At 34.2% G+C, this 21,278-nt stretch overlaps 1 protein-coding gene across 2 annotated transcripts in view; it reads right to left on the bottom strand.

Moving 5' to 3' along the window:
- The window catches only part of ATP9B (ATPase phospholipid transporting 9B (putative)), a 153,692-nt gene that overhangs the window by 89,819 nt on the left and 42,595 nt on the right, over positions 1–21,278 (bottom strand). For both annotated transcript variants that reach the window (XM_041464291.1, XM_041464292.1), the window contains exons 6-7: positions 20,712–20,770; positions 14,227–14,278 (exon numbers count right to left, since the gene is read on the bottom strand). In XM_041464291.1, coding sequence (XP_041320225.1) covers positions 14,227–14,278; positions 20,712–20,770 — 111 coding nt within the window. The remainder of the gene's footprint in view (positions 1–14,226; positions 14,279–20,711; positions 20,771–21,278) is intronic.

The raw sequence follows: 21,278 nt of genomic DNA, 5'->3' as shown, positions 1-21,278 counted from the left end.
TCTAAACAAGTTTTCAAATATTATCATCAAGAGATACAACTTCAACTTGAGTTTAAAAAGGTTTAATTTCATTTCTTTTTGCAATTCTGTCACTTCTATAATTCCAGCACTACAGAATACTGTGATTTTTTTTCTCCATGCTGGTATGACATCACAAATTTTCATTGCTTATTGTCTCCTGGCTTCTCTGAAAAAAAAATTTAAGTAAGTCCTTAACATGGACAGCATTCAAAACAATGTGGATCTGAATGTATTACACTTAAAATAAATATTTTTGAATCATCTGCAACTATTGGTGGTCCAAGACTAAAGAAACCTGTCAACACATGCAAAGTACTTAAGATATGAGGGAAACTCAAGATACACACTGATATACACTGAAGAGAATCAGACCGAAGAGCAGGATTGAAGAAACAGAAAGCTGAGACCACTGCAGAGCCTGCTCTTACCCCCATACCTAGTTTGATGGATATCGTCTAGTCTGGAGTATTACACACATTACTAATGTAAGATTCAAATAAGACCACACACAAACACTGCAAATCTATTAAAAGAACAAAATTAACTGCCATTCCATTGAGCTTGAAGCCTTTTAAAAAGGTGGTTAAATTTTAGCAACACTCTTCACAATTGCTACACTAGAGAAACCATAAATATTTCTGAAGTAGTTATTACAATTTCCTTTATACTACAGCTAAACAAATGTATACACTATTGTTACTGGGTGTCATGGGTGTGCAAAGAATAGATTTTACAAGTTATTAATAAATTTTAACAAACAGACGTGTACATAAACACACACATATTTCCATCTGTACTTCAACCAATCCAATAAAAACTTACAAAGTAATTTTACCCCTAGAAGCAATGTGGTAGCAATTAAGGAAACACTGCAAAGGAGTTTGTCCAGATTTGAGTCTTATTACAGACAAGAAGAGAGTCTGCTAGAATGTGTCAAGGCAGTATGCAAGAAAGGGTATCTAGTAGTGAACATAAATTAAGAGAAAGATTATTTTATAGGACAAGTGGGCCCTGGTGTAAGTAAAGTCTAATAGAACCCAATGTTTTATCCATCAAAGCCTGCAAATTAAGCAGTTTGATGAGTGGTTGCCTGAAAGGACATGCTTGAGAGAAAAGCCACCTGAAATTGTACCTGACTAAAAAGTAGTATTTTTGCACAACAGACTTCAAAGAATCTTACAAGCTTTCATGTAACAGCTCTATTTATATTAAGTGCATTGTAAATAAACAAATCTTTAAATGTTAATATAGACAGTTCTCAGAAAACATTATCACAGCTAAATTTCACCCAAAGCTCAGAGATGCAAGCTGCAAAGCTGTGTCTGAAGTTCTCGAAAAGCCGGGTTTAAATTCTTAACAGAATTCTTTATGAATTTTCTTCTAAGAATGAAATACTGTAAAACACTTTTTGAAGAGTCAGTGACATCTACTGCATTATAATGAAGCATGACGTATCTAGGAACACCTACAAACATCATGGTATCACTGCATTTTCTGTCCATGGCACAGATGAGCCTACTCTCCATCATACTTTTCCTGTACAAGACATTTCATGGTTCTCTTTACCCTTGCTGTCAATGGTTGCTCTCTTGCATCAATTTCATTTAGAATTATACTATAGATCAATGCAGTTCAAGACCAGTGTGGCTGCTGTGAATGGTTGACTGCACGTATATTCATTTAATAGAGCTCACACTATGACATGTATTGGCCAGCTGCATTTCCTCTTCACTTCAGCAGTTAATTTCATCAATAACTTATCTTATAGCCCGTTTCCCTTTTATCCAGAAAAAGGGACTGCTTTCTGCCAAGTCAGCTTTCAATAGTGATCACAAAAGCAAAACCGAAACAATACAATCCTCTTCTCCACCTCAAATATTGCAGTAGATTTGACTAAGCAATTTTAACTATTCTCTAAGGTAACCTGGCTTAACTAAGCTATAAACATGGAAGATTAAATATGTAATTAGAAAGTATAAAAAAAGAACTCTTCACCCCTACCAAAAATCTTGAATTTTTCTAAAACTAAATATTCCCCACTGTTCATTGTCTGGAAGTCACACGTACTTTACCTTTGAGAAGTATTTGAGTCAGCAGTACATAAAACTTCTAAAAATCAAAGTCTTTTGAAAAAAATAAGTATATTCATTTTTCCATTTTAAAATGCTTTAAGCATTGCACCCTCCTCCTCCAATAACAAAATTAAAACCAAAAAAGCTCATACAAAAAAGTTGTAACAATTGTGTTACATAGTTCAGCAGATCACTTAAGGATAGTGTGAAAAGTCTCTTACATTTCTAACCTGAATATGACTTGCCAGGAAAAAAAAAAAAAATCCCCAAATCATCTATATAAGTCAGGAGTTGCTATTCCTTCTGAATAAAGAAATAACTCTTGAACCTGACAATTATTTTACCGCACATAAAGAATGAAATTTTTTAAGGTTTGTGCTGCTTTAAAAAAGGAAGCATTTAAGGAAATGCTGTTAAGTATTTTAAGTATTTAACAATCAAAAGTAGCTGTTTACAAAAAAAAAAAAAAAAACTAAAAAAGAAAAATTTAATTACACACTGAACATGACAAATTTTCATAAGGCTACATATAAAGGAGAATGCACAAAATTAAAACTTCTACCTTATACAGTGAAGCACTCAGATGCTTATTTCCCATAACTATACAGTTCTTCAAAATTAGTAGACAAAGTAGTACATTGTGAATATCTGACTTATCCATCTACCTGACTTCCCATCATTCCAGTGAAAATTTTGGAATTACCTGAATTAGAATTTAAGGTTGATTCAAGGAAATTACACTCGACCTATACAGATAAATCATTTATCAAAAGTGGTGCAAACTTCATGAGCACATTTAAACTAATTTACAAGTATGTAATATTCATTTAGCCTAATCAGTTGAAGACAGGCAGAAATCAATGTAGAGCAAGTGCACGCAAAGTGCTGCCCAAGTAGCAACTAAACTGATTTTTGAAACCATTTCAGCTGAAACTTTGAAACTTGAATGGTTAGGAAAGTCTTGGGACTACAATTCTGTTTTGCTTTTACAGTTCTGGTTGGTAGTTTAGCAAGAGCTCAATTATTTGAGTTCTGTCCAGAATTTACCCTAAGGTTGCTTTTCTATGGAAAAACTGCACCTCAATATAAAGGATTAAATAATTTTAAGAACTTGAAATAACTATGTAACTTCACATTATAAGAGTACATTGATAATTATAAACAGACTTCTTATTTATGTTTTTTGAGATATTATGGATAAAAACATATTTTTAAAGCTATTTTGTGTGTTAAGAGAATATTGAAGAAAAATAATGTTTACTTCAGTAGCTTTTATGGTATTTTGAACTAGAGATAAAAAAAGCTCATTTATGATGGCACTAATCTATGGCCATGATATGCCTGGCCTAGAACTGTCAAACAAACTCTGTATTGTTAATGCAGAGTGAGCAGGAACAATTCTACTTAGTGTGTGCTGGACTTAAGGCTTCAATCAGATAATACCTGAAGGACGTGTACGTGTCAAACGCTTTTGGGAATGGCGTACATGTGCACAAGCAGCAGTCACCTACCTGCCTCTAGGAATCCTGAAGAAAAGGGCCCTGAACAAAAATTCTCAAACTAAATATAGGTCATCCTGTGAAAAAGCTGGTAATATTTCCACCTTAAAAAATGTGCAGGAAAAAAAAAAAAAAAATCTTCCCCAAACCAGAAAGGGAAGGAAGTTCCTTAATCAAATCAAGTAAAACACATTTATATTATAATCTTTCTCTTAATTAATACTATGCATCATCACCAGATAGCCTAATCTAGTTTTTTTATACTACCAAACTTGCTAATCATATTTTATGTATTCTTTTTATGTGAATATCTTTAAATTCCTGAAATTACAGTAATATATATGAACTTGTGATACTATCAAACACTTTCATTTTATTTTTATATACATACTCCAGAATATTAAATACTGTTTTTAAATTAAGCTTCTGAAAACAAGCTGTTACTTGGGATGTTACATATTTTCTTAAATGAATTCTAGCTTCCAGGGTTTATTAAGAAAATCACTCAGAAAAGGAAATTTCTTGGGTATTAATTAAATTATTTGTTTCTATTTTATTTGATTTGGAAATGTTGTTGTTTCTGTTAGGCAGAAAGATGAGTAATTTCTCCTGAAAACAATTAGCTTAGGATTCAGCCTGTTAAACAAGTAGTTTTTATAAAACACGTCCTTAACACAAGAAACCCAAAATTGACAGACTAAGAGCAATTGCTTCACAAAAGGAAAATAATTTATTTTTTGTAAAATCACATCCCCTGATTTTAATGGAAAGCTGTAATGAAAAAAAAAATCATGTTAGCTTAATCACATTGAGATTTAACATTTCAAATATGTGTGGAAGAAAATCTCAACTGCACTAGAGGATTTAGTTCACTGCAGAATCAAAACTGTGTTATCTGTAGCATCTTTTGTTTTAGATTACATACATTCCTGCATATCACACACATTTTTCTTTCAGACTTTGCTTTAGGCAAAGACTGTTCTGTTGTGTACTTAGCAGCCTAATAGTGCCCTTAAATAGCCAGACAGACACAGAATATCCGACCAGATATAAAAGTATGACCTAATCTTCTTTGTTAGGCAGTAATGCTCTTGAATAATCCTAGACAGCATAATTGAATTCAAATACCTCAAAATGAATTAATCAACTGATGGCAATTATGAGCAAATCAGACTCTGAAAATGGCAAGCAAAAAGTTTAGGTAGAGTGGTGTGATGAAAAGACACAGCTTCCTCCCTACTTCCTTCTTGATCATGAAGTCTATTGGCTTTGCTTTTACAATGAGAAGGTTGGAAAACATGCTAATAGCTAAAGTTAAAATATGCTAATACTTGCTTTCCAGCACTGGCCATGTTTCTGGACAAATAGCAACATGAAAAATTAAGATACTTTTCTTGACATAACTAAACTATCCAATTTGTCCTGTATCCAAACTTAATTTTCATTTCCCAACTCTTGGCCTGGAAGAAGGGCCTGAGAAAGAAGTTCTAAGTCAGGAGACGAGACACAAGAGGATTCTCAATTCAGGAAAAGAAAACAAACCCTGCTAAGGAATAACTTGTTCTGACTAGCATCAAAAAGCAACAAAGTAAATGACACATTATAAAAGGAGTTGCACACCTCATCCTTCACTATTTCTGCCCTTGCTTTGAGCAATAACTTATAGCAGATCTTGTCTTTGACTACATCTATTTAACCAGCATTTTACAAGTGAAATTATTTTAAAAAATATTTATATTTTTAGACTTCACAAATACATGGAAATCCACAGACCCTTACCAGTCAACCCACCTATGGTATTTGTTACAAACATCAGCGTACACAGTAAAGAACAGTGTATAAGAAATTAATCAACACAGAAGTTCCAAAAAATTTATTTAATGTTCTCTCAAAAAACATTAAAGTTAATAGATTTCTGCTTGCAAATTTTTTGCCAATTATCAGCAAGCTTAAAAAATAGACTTTAGTGCCAATAAGCACTAATTCAAGTATGCCATAGCACACATTTTAATGTTATGCTGTAAGGAAGGTGCATCAGATGGAAGCAACTATAGTTCTATAGTTGCTTAGTTGTATATAGCAGATGTACAGAATATGCATATTTTACAAGCACAATAAAAACCAGGCACCCCAGTCTTGAAAAGGTATTGTTTTTTCTGCATAAATGCAGGGTTGAATTCCACACTCCATTACTGATATTGTCAAAAAGCAACCTTATAATGTGTGCACTTAAATTAGTAAAAAAAAAAAAAACAAAAAAACAAAAAGTAAATTACATTTACTTTCTATAATATGTAACTGATAAGAATTCCTGTCAGTTATTCTTAAACAGAGATAGTGCTAAACCATCACTACCTGTCTGGGTTCTTCTCTGTCAAATCTAAATAAATAAAATTATGTCTGCCTTCTCTCTCCAGAGCTGTATCCAATGAATTTTTTACAAATGAGAACAACAGCTACAACTAATGCCTTTCAAGCCTCAGCAAAACTGAATTATTAAATCTGTCTGCCTATATCCTATTACAGCCTACTTATGAATACTTGATTTTATTTTGTATAATTGACAACAGTTGTCAGGAAAGGAAGGTTTTAACAGCAATCAAATTAAGATCAACTGGTATAAGTGTCAGAGTGAAGAGCTTGTGTCAAGTGTTGATGAATTAATTGATGGGTCAGTAGGAAACAGGGCATGTGGAACTGCAGTGCCATAAACAGCTTTATACTGTCTGGTAATATTACTAGCCTCCCTGTTTTAAGTGAAAAGTATTGAAAGAGGTGGGTTACTAGAATGTACTCAGCAAAAGAAAAACAGACTTTGACTTTGCACACTTAACACCAGATCATTTACAAACAACTTAATTTTTAAATCATTTATATTACTTAAGTGACTATGTACATGAAAATTTTAAACTGATGATAAAGTGAATAGCAGCACCAAGATGACATATTGGAGCACAGAGTTTCATTTACTATCTTAATGAGCAGCTTTCAATTATGATGGCTTCTAAGGAGGAACAAAACCACAAGACACCTGAAATATCCTGAACCTTTAAGCTACATCATCATTCCAGAGGATGCACATTTATGGAAGACTGATTAAATTAGTTTAAAAGCATTAATTTCTCTTAAGACCAGGGAAGAACTGTGTGTACTTGAGATATTTGATCTGAATTAAGAAACCGATGAAGCAATTGATTAATTGGAATTTAAGCCATCAGTCACTGGATCCATGAACAGTTTCATTTACATTCTAAACAATCAGCTGATGGTCTTATAGGATACCATGTATTAATACACAGTCAATATGATACCCCTAAACTCATCACAGCTCCTTATTGACAAGAACTCAGACGTTTTTTAATCCAAGCTTGATCACATTGCATCTTTTTTGAATTGTGGTATTGATTCAGTACGCTTTAGGAATTTTTATCTCTATTAAAAGATTATGGAATTTTCAGATATAGCAAACAACATTCCAAGTTTAAAAAGTCTACGTTCATATTCACATTCTCAAATTTTAGCTTATTGATTTATATTATTTTGAGATATACAGAAGGATACTAAAAAACATTATTTTTCCATTTAATAGGATTTGATGCACCACTTTGCTCCATTATTCTTCTGATGCATACTAGCAACCTCTTTTTGCAGAAACCCAGTGATACATAAAAAAGATGGTGTGCATTATTTACATCTTCAGAGTAATGATGAAATAAAAAAGTCTGCCATAGACAATGCTTAGAACACTGAAAAAATTCTCACTTTTCAGATAAAATATGAATACCAACTAAACAGCTCCATGATTTGAGAGCTCTGGAAGCACAGCAGAACTCATTGTCCCCATCAACATCCCTAATGCACTTATGTATTTCTAAAGACCAGTAACACAAAAAAATACATACACATCTCAAACAAGATTGCTTGTAGAAGAATTAGGGAGCATTTCCTCTTTTGATGAAAGCAGAGCTCAGAGAGGAGGTTGAGAAAAGCATATGGCCAAATATACCAGTATCCACTGAGAACATGTTTTGCTTCCAAGATTTTAGCAGCAGCAATAATAATCAACTTGAAGGACAGTCTAACTAAATTAGGGGGAGTAGTAATAAAAGCCTTGGTATCTCATAAAGCTTACATACAGAAAAGTACAAGTCAAAGAAATTGACAAAGCCATCAGGGTACAACAGGCACATGAAAAACAAGAGGATAAATTTTTAGTTAAAGTTTAGCAAGGCAAATCAAATTTTCCTTTACTGTTTGGTAACTGGGAAGAAACAACAGACCCAGCTATGAAGATTTAACACTGGACCTTACAGATACTTTACAGATAACATGTTATAAACTTCTACAAAAGGAATTCTTGAACCCTACTTTTGCAAGTATTATTTTGGTTTTTCTATTTTCAAAGCCTTTGACAACATATCAACAAGTCTATCAGCTCTTAATATACACATTTTTTTTTGCCTGACTTGCCCTGCCTCTGAGATCTGCTTTGATGACTCTCACCTTCAAATTCTCTACATTGTTTCCCAAAAAGGAGGAATTGTTTGGGATTTCGGGACATTCAGACTGCTACTCAAGCCAAGCCATCAAATCCCCTCAAATTTCTGGGAAAATGCATTATCACTGGCAAATAGGAAAAAGCTAATTTATGCCTAACACAATACACAGTCTCCTTACACATCAATTTTCTCAAAGCTTACTAGTCTTTTTTTTTTTTTAATACAGAGAAAAACTAAAATATTTATTTGCTAATGCTTATTTTGCTGCAAATCTAATGAAACACATGGATTGTACCAGTCAGATAATTGTGCAGAGAAAATAAAATAATTAGCAAATTGTATATATGCATGTCTTCTAGTAATATTTTACTGTGTAATTTTACAGTTATAATAGAGAGAGAACAATTATTGGGAGCCTAATGCCAGCTGATACCACCTCCTTCCACCACATAACATTCATAGTATCTGACTGCATCTTAAACAAGTAGCTGATCACGTCAAATCACTAGTACTCAGTGGCTTAAAGAAGATACCAAAACATTTCAAGCCTGAGTTAAATCAAATGCTAAAAACGGAATAGGAACTGAAATAGAGAAACAGATTAAAGTAGTTTGGACAGATTGTTGGCAGCTACTCATGCCCTGAAGATAAACTTTTATCTGGCCGTATGTGCAAAACTTAACTCTAGTCATTTATCATTCTCTATAGCAATAGATTTTCAAAGCATTTTAGTTTCCAGACAGGTAGGTTTTACACTAATTGTTTTCTAAACATAATAGAAAATTCCAGAATGTGTGACAAATGCAACTCCTTCAGCCTTATTATTCTGCAGTAGCTGGTTTTATGAAGAAATAAAAAGTGACATCAGCTGCACAACAGAATTCCAAACTGACATTTTCTCCTCTGGTTTGATTTTTAAATATCTGAATTTCCAGACCAGGCTGGGGCCCAGACAATCAAGTTATTTGTAGAACACTTACTCCTAACTGTCCAGAATAAATAGACAGTATCACCTTTATTATATTCTTCCTTGCAGTGAGTTTGGAGTTTCATTCTTTGACATAAATGTTCTACTAATATTTGCTTTTTAATACCTAGAAAACTAGATATTTTAAACAAGTAAAACGTATTTGGTGGCACAGTGCTCTCTTTTTGTACAGAAATGCTTAAGAACTCATCATTTTCAAAAAATGTCTTTAATGAGCAGACTTTGAGATGGTAGACGCTGGTGTATGCCTTTACTGGTTAACTCTCAGCTCCTTCCAACAGAAAATCAACTTGCATGAGTGCAATATTTAAGTCTGCACTTGCATTGCAGAGTTTATGCAAGTTAAATGGTTGGCATTTAAAATAAAAATCACATCTGAGAGTTATATTACTACAGAAATGAATTGCTACAAAGCCACAAAATAAAAATTATTTTCCTGTTTTATTCCCACATTTTACTTATACCATTGTTGTTAAAGTAATTACAAGTAAAGAATCCTGAAAACTCTTAACTACAAATTTTAATGCAAGGGAGATGACTCTTTTTGCTACAATTCTAAAAAATATAAACATGTTTGCAACGAGTAATTTATGCCCGAGTAAATGTACAATTTTAAAATAATTTCATTAGAGGAATTCAAATCTATGCAACGGGAAATGTCCAGGGGGATCTTGACGGGCCGGAGAAATGGGCTGATGAGCAAGCACCAGAACAATGTAACAGTGGCCTGAAAAATACTGCATGCAGCAACTGTGCAACTTGTATTACCTTGGAAAGAATTAAATGTTCTTCACAAAGGACTGTAAGACTTTTTAAATTATTTTCCATTTCCCTACTGCTTGCATTGCACAGCTGTAGTGGTGGATGGTGTTTTGCAATGTCCACACCACTAAGTTATTATGTACTGGATTTAAGGACAAACAGTACCAAAACTGGTTTATGATAAAAACGTTTCCATGAGAGTATGCTTGACAGCAGTGGAACTGATCTGCCACTGGGAGCTGCTCTCTCCAGAGTACCACCTCTACAATCAAAAAAAAAACAAGCCAAAACAAAAACTTATTTTGTCAATTTAGTAGCTGTTGAGAAATCTAAAGCAGCTGAGATATTAAAATAAATTTGTCACTTTATTTTTCCAGACATCTACATCTTTTTTATGAGCTTTTACAGGTTTGTTAAAAGAGAAATATTTTAATGCAGTACTCTCTCTTGAAAAAAAAAAATTACTACTTTTCCAGAAGTAGTGGCTGTTACTCTACATGAAATCAAGTGTCTACCAAAAAATTTAACTCTATGCAGAAGACATGTGCTAGGTTCAAATACTATGGTCAGGAACGCTGAAGCAGACCAGGAAAACCACTTCCTGTTCACCTTTTGGAAGTTCAGTTTCACCAGAAAAGGCTAAAGAGAAAATCCAGCTCTACTTTTCATACCATCACAAAGCACTGTCTGTGACAAAGAGGACCTTGGGAACAATCAGAAGGGTTTGACTAAGATTAAGCAATTCTTCCCCCTATAAAAAGCAACTAAGGAAAGTCAATATCCTACTAGCAGTCTGTCATAGGCCTAAGTAGTTAGCAGGAATACAGAAACAATCTTTTGCAGTCCTAGTGTCTATGGAGCATATCACAAGACCTAAAGCTTTTTACCCCTTTGGCTATTCCAGCTGCAGACGTAGGCAATTAGTTCCTTTAGCTGTAATTCCATGTACAATGCTATTCTTCCATGCCATCTTTCTCCCAGTAACTTTTGACTTGTGGACAATTTCAACCTAGTATGACATCACAATGATCTCAAAATTAGGAAGTTGCCTGAGTTTTTGTGAAACAAAGAGAGGATGAAAGAGCCATATGAACAAAAGAAAAGCCAAGCTGCTAACTCCAACAGTTATCTGTTTCAGGACCTAGCAAAAATTGATAGCTAAAATCAACATTTGCTTAGCTCAGAACTAGCCACTGCATTTGCCAGCTTTTCACCGTGAATAATAAGAATCTGGAATTATTAGAGGCATGTAAATAAAAGGCTTGTCTGGAAAAAAAATAAGCTTCATTCATTCTTTTTTGACACTTTGTAGTCACCCTATAAAGTTTGCATTCTTCTCAGAATTTCACATTTGAAAGTAGAAAGAGAACAATATTCCAGAAACACTGAGTCTTATAGTCACATGCACCAGATTTTCAGGCAGGACCAGACCCATGCTCAGAGAATGTGTTACCATAGGAATACCTGACCCGGATCAGAAGCCAGTCACTGCACCAAGGCACAGCCAATGTGGAGTGCAAGGATTGGAGCTCAGAGAAGGAAAGAGTTTATCTTTGACATTTTTCTTGTGTTTTACACACACAGTATCTTTGATACTCCCATAATGAAGTTATTAACACACGCTTCAGTTGGCAGCTTCTGTGGACAATTATAAAGTTATATGATGATCTCTGGAATGCCCTGTCTAGCTTTTGATTTTTGATTGAGATGGCATATAGACAAATTAAATGCAGAGAACATGCTAAACAAATTAAAAATTATCCTGAAAGTCTTGTTAAGGGCCACTTAAGATCTAGTTTAATTTCAGCAAGGGACTTTTGTATTGGTGTAACAGAGATCTTGTCTAAATTTGGAAAACAGCTTTACACTAAGGTAGACGGTTGATTTTGGCATGCTGCCTGCTTATACAGAAAATGAAAACAACATTTAAACCATCTTTTGCAGCCAGCTCAGCATGAACATTTCCTTTCATTTGGTGGAAGGCTGATAAATGGGACAAATCATCCAAATCGCTTGTCACTTCTGCCATATATAATGAGTAAAATCAAGAGTCAGTCACAGATAATCCCCTCCTACCTTTTCAAATACATAGAACTCCAGCATATTACTCCATAAGCTTCTCATGCCTAATTTCTTAAAATTATTTTTATTTATTTTGGAAGTCAATGAAAATCTTTTGGAAACCTCTGTTATACAGGGAACCAGACAGCAGCAAAGAATTCACATTTGAGCAATGATTTCCACCTGCTCCATCCCCCTGGGAAGTAATCCTAACTGAAAATATGAACAGCATTCTAGCTGCCTCCATCCATGAAAGAGAGGAAGATGAATGTTACAGGCTGTCACATGAATACAAAAGAAAGTCCCACCAATATGAGCCTTTAAACTATAACTTCTGTAAAGTCTGATTACTAAACACAGGAAACTTAGAAATTAGATACAGGCACACAATTGACATCAAGTTATTATATCAGATCTTTGAAGAGATCATTCTACTGAAAAGACAATGCATTTGATAAAGAAAGGGAAAAATACATCTAATAAGAAATTAGTTTTATCAAGATAAGCTTGATACCCCAGAATGCAGCTTCTGCTATGCAGTGTTAAAAGTATCCTAGAAAACTGCAAAAATGCATTGAGGGGTAAGTTTCTGGATGAACTTTGTAAGCTGCCTATTTATAACTCAAATTGCTTCTGGTTTTGAGTGATGATGTAGGATACTGCAGTGCTGCAGACTACATTAATACGTAATGTAAATATTGAAGCTGGAAAATTGTACTTTACCTCAAAAGAAGCTTACAGGGAGGTTTGGATTTTGAGATTAGTTCAAACTCTCTAAAGAGTTCATTACTCTTTAGACATTCATAGTAAGGAGCTATATTTAAACTGCTTTATTACACAGAAGATAAAATTACATATAGAACATAAAACCATACAAAAACTATTTCACAAAGTACTTACAAGTTTCAACTATAAATTAAAGCATAAATCAGTCAAAACTGCAACATCAGGGAGAAACAATTACAGATGTAAGTGTTCACTCTTTAGTCAAAAAACAATTACTGCCATATGCTTGAAGTTTTGGAAATTATTTATGTGTGGTTTTGCTGTCTTTTTTTTGTTTTTGAAGAAGTGCAGCATCAATAAAACTAGTTAACCTGCTGCTTCTGTTAACTAGTTAACAGAAAATTAGGCTTTTTAATAGATTGGGGTTCTAAAAGGGAATAAAAAGAAATTCCCTGTACCCTGAACCAGAGGGTAGTTAACAAAAATGGAGCTTATATAAGACCACTAGAAGACTTTGTCACTCCAGGCCAGTTACAGATGCCCACTGCATTGAATCAGCATTAACAAGACACAGTAACTATACAGAAATTTATTCTTTTAGCAAATATATAGCTCTACTGGAGTTCCGTAGGCTATCAGAAGTATTTTTGTCTTCTCTTTCAAATGATCTCTACAAATTTAGGCTTTTATCTGAAATATATGATAGAACTCCAGTGCCACAGTGAAATACTATATGCCACTAATACAGGGCTTACCAATATCACAGCTATTAGCTTTGTGAAATTTAGTGCTCTCTGACAAATACCAGACAGTTCTTCAGGATCTGAAGAAAAATGGTAATATAAAGGAGGAAAACTCATTTGAGTTATACACAGGGGCATTCAGTAGTAATTTCTAAACTTTACAAAACAGCTATAATTTATGGGGTTCCTACAAAGGAGATATTTGTTTTCCAAAGATTAAGAGTACTCACCTATCACCACGTGAAGAGAAATAGAGCTAAGAAGCAGCACTTTCTCTCATGCAAGAAAATTCGTGGGTTTTTAGCTTTTTTTTTGACTGACCAAAAAGGCAGTATTATTTTGAAGTAAAAGAACCCAAAAAATTTATTTCAGGAGTTGTAATAAATTTTCCAAACATAATTATTTTAAACACATATTAGTAGGTTCAGATTTGAGTTCTTTCAAATTTAATAACATAAACACAATCAGATGACATTTAAATGTATGTTGCAAGACAATGTCCAGTTGCAAATCATGTCAAAATGTGAAAATAATGTCAAATCATACTGATCAAAGGCAGTCTTATAATTTTGCTAAATATTTTTAGCAATTTTAATATTTAAACCTTTTGTTAAAACAGCTCATAAAACCATTCACTTAGAGAAACATATCTACAGAAGTCTCATGTTCACAGTAAGATTACTCTTGGTTTACAGTGGAAGCATAATGTGTTTGTCACATATGGACTCTCTTCTGCGATGAAGGTAGAGCTCCATGAACCTATTTAACCATTTCAAACTGGCCACAATGTACAATCTAAAATTCTACCACAATCACAAACTTATCATGTAACCAATGTGAATTGTGAAAACGTACCCGTTTTTTCTGAGGTTCTCAGAAACACCATGTCAGATGGGATTCGTTGATTCTGAGAGAAGAAGAAAGAAAAAAAGTATATTTTTTGTAAGTACGAAAAAAAGTGAATTCCAATCAAAAGTCCAGTAAGATCTATCACCAAAAGGTCACACTTGGATTGAAACTCAATTAAAATAGGATTTCTCACAGTACTTTACATTCAGCATTTGCAATTCAGAAATCAATATTTTCGAAAAATTATACCATAAGCAAACAACAGCTAATCCTTTCAGATGTTCTTTATAAGTGAATCATAAATACCTGAAGAACAGATTAACATTTTCTTCACTGAAAACTGTACTTCAAGTATATAAATAAGTAATCAAAATATCTTAAAACAGTTTCACTGAGCAAAACTCTGACTTCAGTTAGCCCACATAATAGAAAAAAAAAGGTAAATTTAAAATATCTATGTTGGCACTCAAGTTGCAAATGTTAGGTATACCAAGCATTCTTCTCTCTTCCAATACACACAGACACACACAGGGGAAATAGAAAATTAGGGAACAGCATTTTCCTATTCCTCATACGTAAAATGAACAGAATTTCTTCCTCACTAAGACATAGAATCACATGCACAGTCAGATGTACCTGTTCTATCATTTCCCTTTCCAGCACAGAACTGCCTGTATCAAGTTTTCAATTATTTGTTGATCACAGAAAAGCCAATCTAAGCTTTCACAGGTTAAACAAAATGAACAATACCAGCCTCCCACACACATGGTATCTGCTACATGACCACCCAAATCCTCAGCTCTCTTTCCACTTGTTCCCAAGGCATCTACCAGCACCAGTTACACATGGCCAACACAGGGTTTAGGAATGAAACACCAGAGAAAGCAAAAATAACCAACATATCAAAATTTGCAAGACACAGGACTGGAAAGGAAAAAAAAAAGCTTTTCCATTAATCCAAAGAAACCTTCTCAAAATCAGCATGCCACCACAACAGTGTCATTTAAAATAGTGTGATCTGAAGAGATCTGCCACAGTCAGCTGCCAGACTATGTGTTATATGGGCTTAGCTTCCAAAATATCATGATGCAAGCTCTCTGAATCTCTGGGACACCAGTACTTCTCACCATTCCCTGGAATATACTCTCAGCAACACCAGTTTATAAATGGGACTGGAAGCAATTGTAACTGTATTCTCCATGGGAAGTTCAGTAAAGAGGGGCCATAAAGGGCTACAGAGAGGGCTTCTATCATAAGCAAAGATGAAGCTTGAAAAATGAGGAAGTTGGGAAACACTAAAACATAGATGCATGTTTTAGTTTACCTGAAAATTCTACATAGGTAGCAAAAAAACCCTCTGCATAACTTAAAATGATGCATTTTCATCCATTAATATTTCCTGATTTGCAGCATTTCCCATTGTAACTCTTTATGCTTTTACAAATTAAGTTCACTTGCTTATATGCCAACAGTATGCACCTTAAAGAGGCTGTTCATCTGTAACTAGTACAGCATTTCTTTAATAATAAGCAAATCTTAAAATGCAAGATTTATAAGAGCTAATAATTAAGGATATAGTGAAATTTATTATCCACCATGAGCAGCGATTCAAGTTGGAATATCTCATTCAAATTTGGAAAAAAAATGGAGAAAAAAATATTATCCTTAAATAAAAAAAATTATTATCCTTATATTATTCTGCACCTATTAGAAGGAAAAAAAGAGAAAAAGGACAAGGGAACTTCAAAATTAAATAATTCTGTCCTTAAATGACAATAACAATTAAACAGATATCCAGTCTTAATATAGATTAGCTATACATTTTTGCAGCTCTCCTGACAGCTCTGACATAAATCCATTACACAAGTTTCAGGTTACTGACTTCATGCCTACAAACTTCCAATTACTTGTAAACAAGCTAAAACACTTCACCAAAATCCAAAAATTTTGCAAAAATAACTGTCAAATGATCTAATACTAAATTAAATAAAAGTTCTGGTAATACAAAGGAGGTACCTACAAGTCACTACCAATTTCCACAGAGGACACATTTCAGTTCATATTGAGTGAATGAAACATTAGCCTGGCACAGAGTATCCAAGATTCAGATACTTTATGCCTGGCAAAACTGGGCAGAATCATAGCATATCTGAAGTTGGAAGGGACCCATAAGGATCACAATTCCCTGCTGCTTTAAGGACTATCTATAACTAAATCATTTGACTAAGAGCATCATCCAACTCAAACAGGTTTGGTGCCATGAGCACTTCTCTGGGAATCCTGTTCCAGTGACTGTCCAGCCTCTCAGTGACAAGCCTTTTCCCAGAACTTTCCCTAACACAGCTTCATTCATAGAATCCTAGAATGGTGTGGGTTGGAAGGGACCTTAAACATCACCTTGTTCCAACCCTCTGCCATGGGCAGGAACACCTTTCACTAGACCAGGCTGGTCAAAGCCCCATCCAGCCTGCCCTTTAACTCTTCTAGAGACAGGGAAAACACAGCTTCTCTGGGCCATCTGCTCCACTGTCTCACCACCCTCACAGTAAAGAATTTCTGGCTACTATCTAATCTGTATCTACCCTTTTCCAGTTTAAAGCCATTACTCCTTGCACTGTCACTGCATACCATTGTGATTCAATTTCCTTGTGTCCTGATGCTGACCACCAGAGGGTGATCAGCCACTCCTCCCCATCTGCCCCCCAATAAGAAAGTTATAGACTGTGATCAAATTAGTCATGTGAATATTTTCTCATTTTAATACAAAAAATAAATATTGATTTTTCTTTCTTTTGTGCTCTCTCTTGCTCATTTTTCTTTCCTGTAAAATAATGAAACCTTATCTGCATAAATGTATCTGAATGTATCCTACCATGTAGGGAAGGCTAGAGACTGACTTGTCTTTAAAGTACTTTAAATTGACATCTTGTTTTATTATCAGGTTTTTCATAATGTGGAAGTGGGCAGAAAGACACTACAGGAGTACTAGGTACCAAAAACATTGTCACTATTATTGCTGACTCTGGAGCAATATGTATCTGCAAAATGTATCTGCAAAGATATCTCTGCAGATACATACCTAGTCACTATAAAAGTGTGACTACATAGAAACAGATGGCAAGTATGCTACAAAATCTTTAACATCTCATTATGGAGAAAATTAAATTCTGTTGTACATTGTCACAGTCAAACAGCAGCAGTATGTCAATCACGTTAGCCCTCTCATGTCATATTTATCAAAGTAGAACAAGTTAAAATGACAACAGATACAACTTCAAGCATCCAGAAACCCATGAAAAAACTACATCATCTCAATTACCACGGAGATTATACCAGAAATGCTTATTAACCTATCCTGAAATTTGAATATATAAGTAATGAAAATTACTTGAATACAATGTTTTTCTTAAATCTGGGCAGAATCAGAGATCCAGAGAAGGGGAGCTTCCATTTATCTCAATGTTTACAGACTTCCAGATTCAGTCCTAGAGATCTAGCTACAGCCAGCCAATGGTCAATACAAGGCAAGTGCTTTCCCAGCTCCAGGGTTCCCCTAAGTAACTATGCCGTCCAGGAATACCAGCCAGACTGGTAAACAAAAAACCCATAAAGACATCTATACTTTCCTGCAACACAAGCTACAATACTCACTTAAAAATACTCTTCCATAGCTTTCAAATTACTTTTATATTTTTCTCATGTTATTATCAAGAAATTGTTATTTACATAAAATTTCCTGTTCCCTAGTCAGTCTTCCAATTCCCCTCAATTGTGCATAGCTACAGACCCTTGGAATTCTGCATTTATTGTCCTTCCTTCTCCATGCGTGCAATGAACCACGTACTTCTGTCATCAACTGAAATACTCCCACTTGCTTCGGAGTTATAAATAGAACGGGCACTTCCCAGTTGTCTTCCTGGATCTGCATGCTGTGAAATACTGCATGTTAGCATTAGCTGCAATCCTTGCAAGTACAGGATTCATTTCACTTTACACATAATATTAAGGTAAAAATTGTGTACCTTACAACTCCAAGAAAAGCTCTCAAGGTTTGAGGAAAAAGCACTACTGTTCTCATGCTTTAAATCACTATTATGTGTTGTTATTGTTAAATGTTGTCCCATAAATGTGTAGTTATTATTATTAACTAAATATGTTGTTGAGTTTATGCCCTCCTCACATCTCCAAAATGTATTCCAAACAGTCAATAATGTACAATGTCTAAATAACAATATCTGAACTCAACAACTCATCCATTCAACTGTCTTATTTAGGAACACTTTGCACATCTGTGCTTCCACTGGAAACTAAAAATGTATCTCAACACAAGCCAAGGAGAACATCCAGAAGTAGCATGGCTGCTCAAGGCATTTTTCAGCTAACAGATATGAATGTCTTGGAGCTTTTAAAATTAGGCAATGTTTTCATCTGTTCAGGCTTCATCCTGCCTAGTAATAGTGCTATATGAAATTTTCAATTGGAACAATAGATTTATCACTTAAAACTAAACCACTTTAAGCATATTACAGTCACTTAAGAAATACTTTGAAATTAATTAGGACTATTAAAAAAAAAGACAATCACAGTATTTGAAAAGTTTAAATCTAGAAAAGCCTTTCACTTAAGTTGTTAGTATTTGTGATGCAGTTACTAGTTAACATATGGATCTTCAGCTCAAATGAGTCATTAATTTCACTGCAGATGCTGTTGATGTATCTACCAGTCAAATACAATGTTAACTTGTTTCTCTGCCATTAGAGTGAGCAATTGAACATTTCACTCCTGACTGGTTCTTTGGCGTAAGAGTCATACTCTGAAATTGAAAACTGCTTGCTCCAACAAAATACACTCCTCAACAGAACCAGAAGACATTTAATTTCATTACCCTGAAAGCACCCCCAGCTAGGTCAAAAGGAAAAAAGACAGCTCTGTGGGGCAGTAGGGAACTTGAAGCTGAAATACTACATTCAAACCATTATATGCATCTTACTGATAATACCTGACTAAAATCTTCATCAAAAAGCCCATTAATCATTATTTCTCTAAATCCTTAAACATGGCTTTTTCATTAGAAACTTCAGGTACTCACAACATATGAGCTCTAAGCTACTGCAAATACTGCAAATTCTGTCAACTTCATGCATGACAGAATGATCCCCGAAGTAACTCCAGTTTTCTAAATTCTAGTATAATCCAACAGACAGATGGATCACAGTGAATTTCAGGGAAGGCAGACTACCTAAGTAGCCATCAGAGTCTTCCCTACACTCTAAAATAATTAATTCCAGGTTTAGAGTTCAAGAAGAACCAGAAAACTTCCCTAATAAAAATCAAAGCAAATATCTCAGTCTCCTAGAAGTTCTGGAATAGACAGAAGCAAGCATGTGCAAGCCAATTCCACCTGCACTCTAAAGTAACAAGGTATAAAGCAAAACAGATGTGAAGGTCAGACGTACCAGTGCCTTTCTCATACAGCCTAGTACTTGCTGCTCAGATGGGCCCAAAAAGATACAAGGTACACAGAGTGGACAAAAAAGAACAGGAAAAAAAGCAAGAAATGGTGAAAACTACATAAAAATTTTAAGCTGAGAGCAGCAAGCCATATGAGACCTGGGTGCATTGTTTTTTTCTTTGAACTAGAAGAAACAGAAATGAAGGAAACAGAAGTTTTCCAAACCAAGCAGAAATAGATACAAGCTTCAATTTTAGGTGCCTTCTTCCAGCACCTCAATGGATCAGCTCTCTGATACAAAGTATAATGGGAATTAGTTGTAGGCTCCCAGAAAGTGAGTCACTTTTCCAGAATCAATCTAAGCAAAAATAGTTACCTCTGACAACAAATTTAAGCTGACTTCTAAGATTACAATAATTTCTTAGTAGCCCAGAAAGGTAATTGAAATAAGCAAAAATCTTTATTATAATGTTAATATAGAGCAAAGAAGAATTCACAGCTCTCACTCACCATCTGCAAACAAACTGGAAAGCTTTCTGTCCATTAAAAACCATACAAATATTCTTATTATTTAATTATATATAGTTAGATACATATTATATTAAAATTATACAAATATATAAATATATATATACACACGCACACACACACATGCATAAATTAAGATGATCCTTGAAATTTTCAGAGAGAGAAACACTGATTCAGCCATCAGAAGGAAGGGATCAGTAAGGAGACATCTTAAAACATTCAGCACAGCACATGTCAGGGAATTTAATTCTGTATTTGTATTCCCTTCACAAGATTGATTTAAGCATATAACTATTCATAAAATATAAATACATACATTTAATTAAAATATAATTAATTAAAATATAATTAATTCTATAATAGACTTCCTTGAAGATTCTAAAATAGGGCTTGAACTAAAATACTAGCTAGTTAGGACTTCACAGATAAGTACCTTGATACACTTTTCTTCAGAAGATAATTAGCATGTAAATAATCTTTAGTCTCTAAAATATATTTTAAAAGTATCAACCTTTTCCACTATGATGAGGTCTCCAACTTGTATGTCTGAACTCTTAACTTGCACTTTACCTTAAAAAAAAAGAAGAAATGTAATCAACATTAATAAAGAATAACAAGAACATAAATCCCAGAATGCAAGTGTTATTTATAGATGCTACTATTAAGTGAAAATGTTACAATTGATACAAAACAGATCTCTGCTGAATACATTGATAAATACATTCCATCTGTTTGAATAAATAACCCAGTGGTTTAAAAAATTCCACTTTTGTAACCAGTTAGCTATTGCAGAAGTAGAAAAAATACATATGGCATATACTCAAGTCTGATCTATAGTATCTGTAATAGAGTTGTAAAATTGGAAAGAGGAATCTTTCACATCTACTATCCAGCACTTCTGTGTCTGACAAGAATTGTTAGGTTTATAGTCATGGGCAGTCTTGCACACATGAATTGTTATTCACAGCACAGTTACCAACAGGAACCTTTGCTTGACCACTAAAGTTCCTGATGTAATTGGCACCATCTGATAATGTTGGCAATTGTAGCAGAAAAGACGTAAACCTCTTTAAAGTCA

This window comes from Pyrgilauda ruficollis, unplaced genomic scaffold (assembly GCF_017590135.1).
Source record: "Pyrgilauda ruficollis isolate IOZ18807 unplaced genomic scaffold, ASM1759013v1 scaffold178, whole genome shotgun sequence".
Classification (NCBI taxonomy): Eukaryota; Metazoa; Chordata; class Aves; order Passeriformes; family Passeridae; genus Pyrgilauda; species Pyrgilauda ruficollis.
This window is presented reverse-complemented; position numbering and strand designations above follow the sequence as displayed.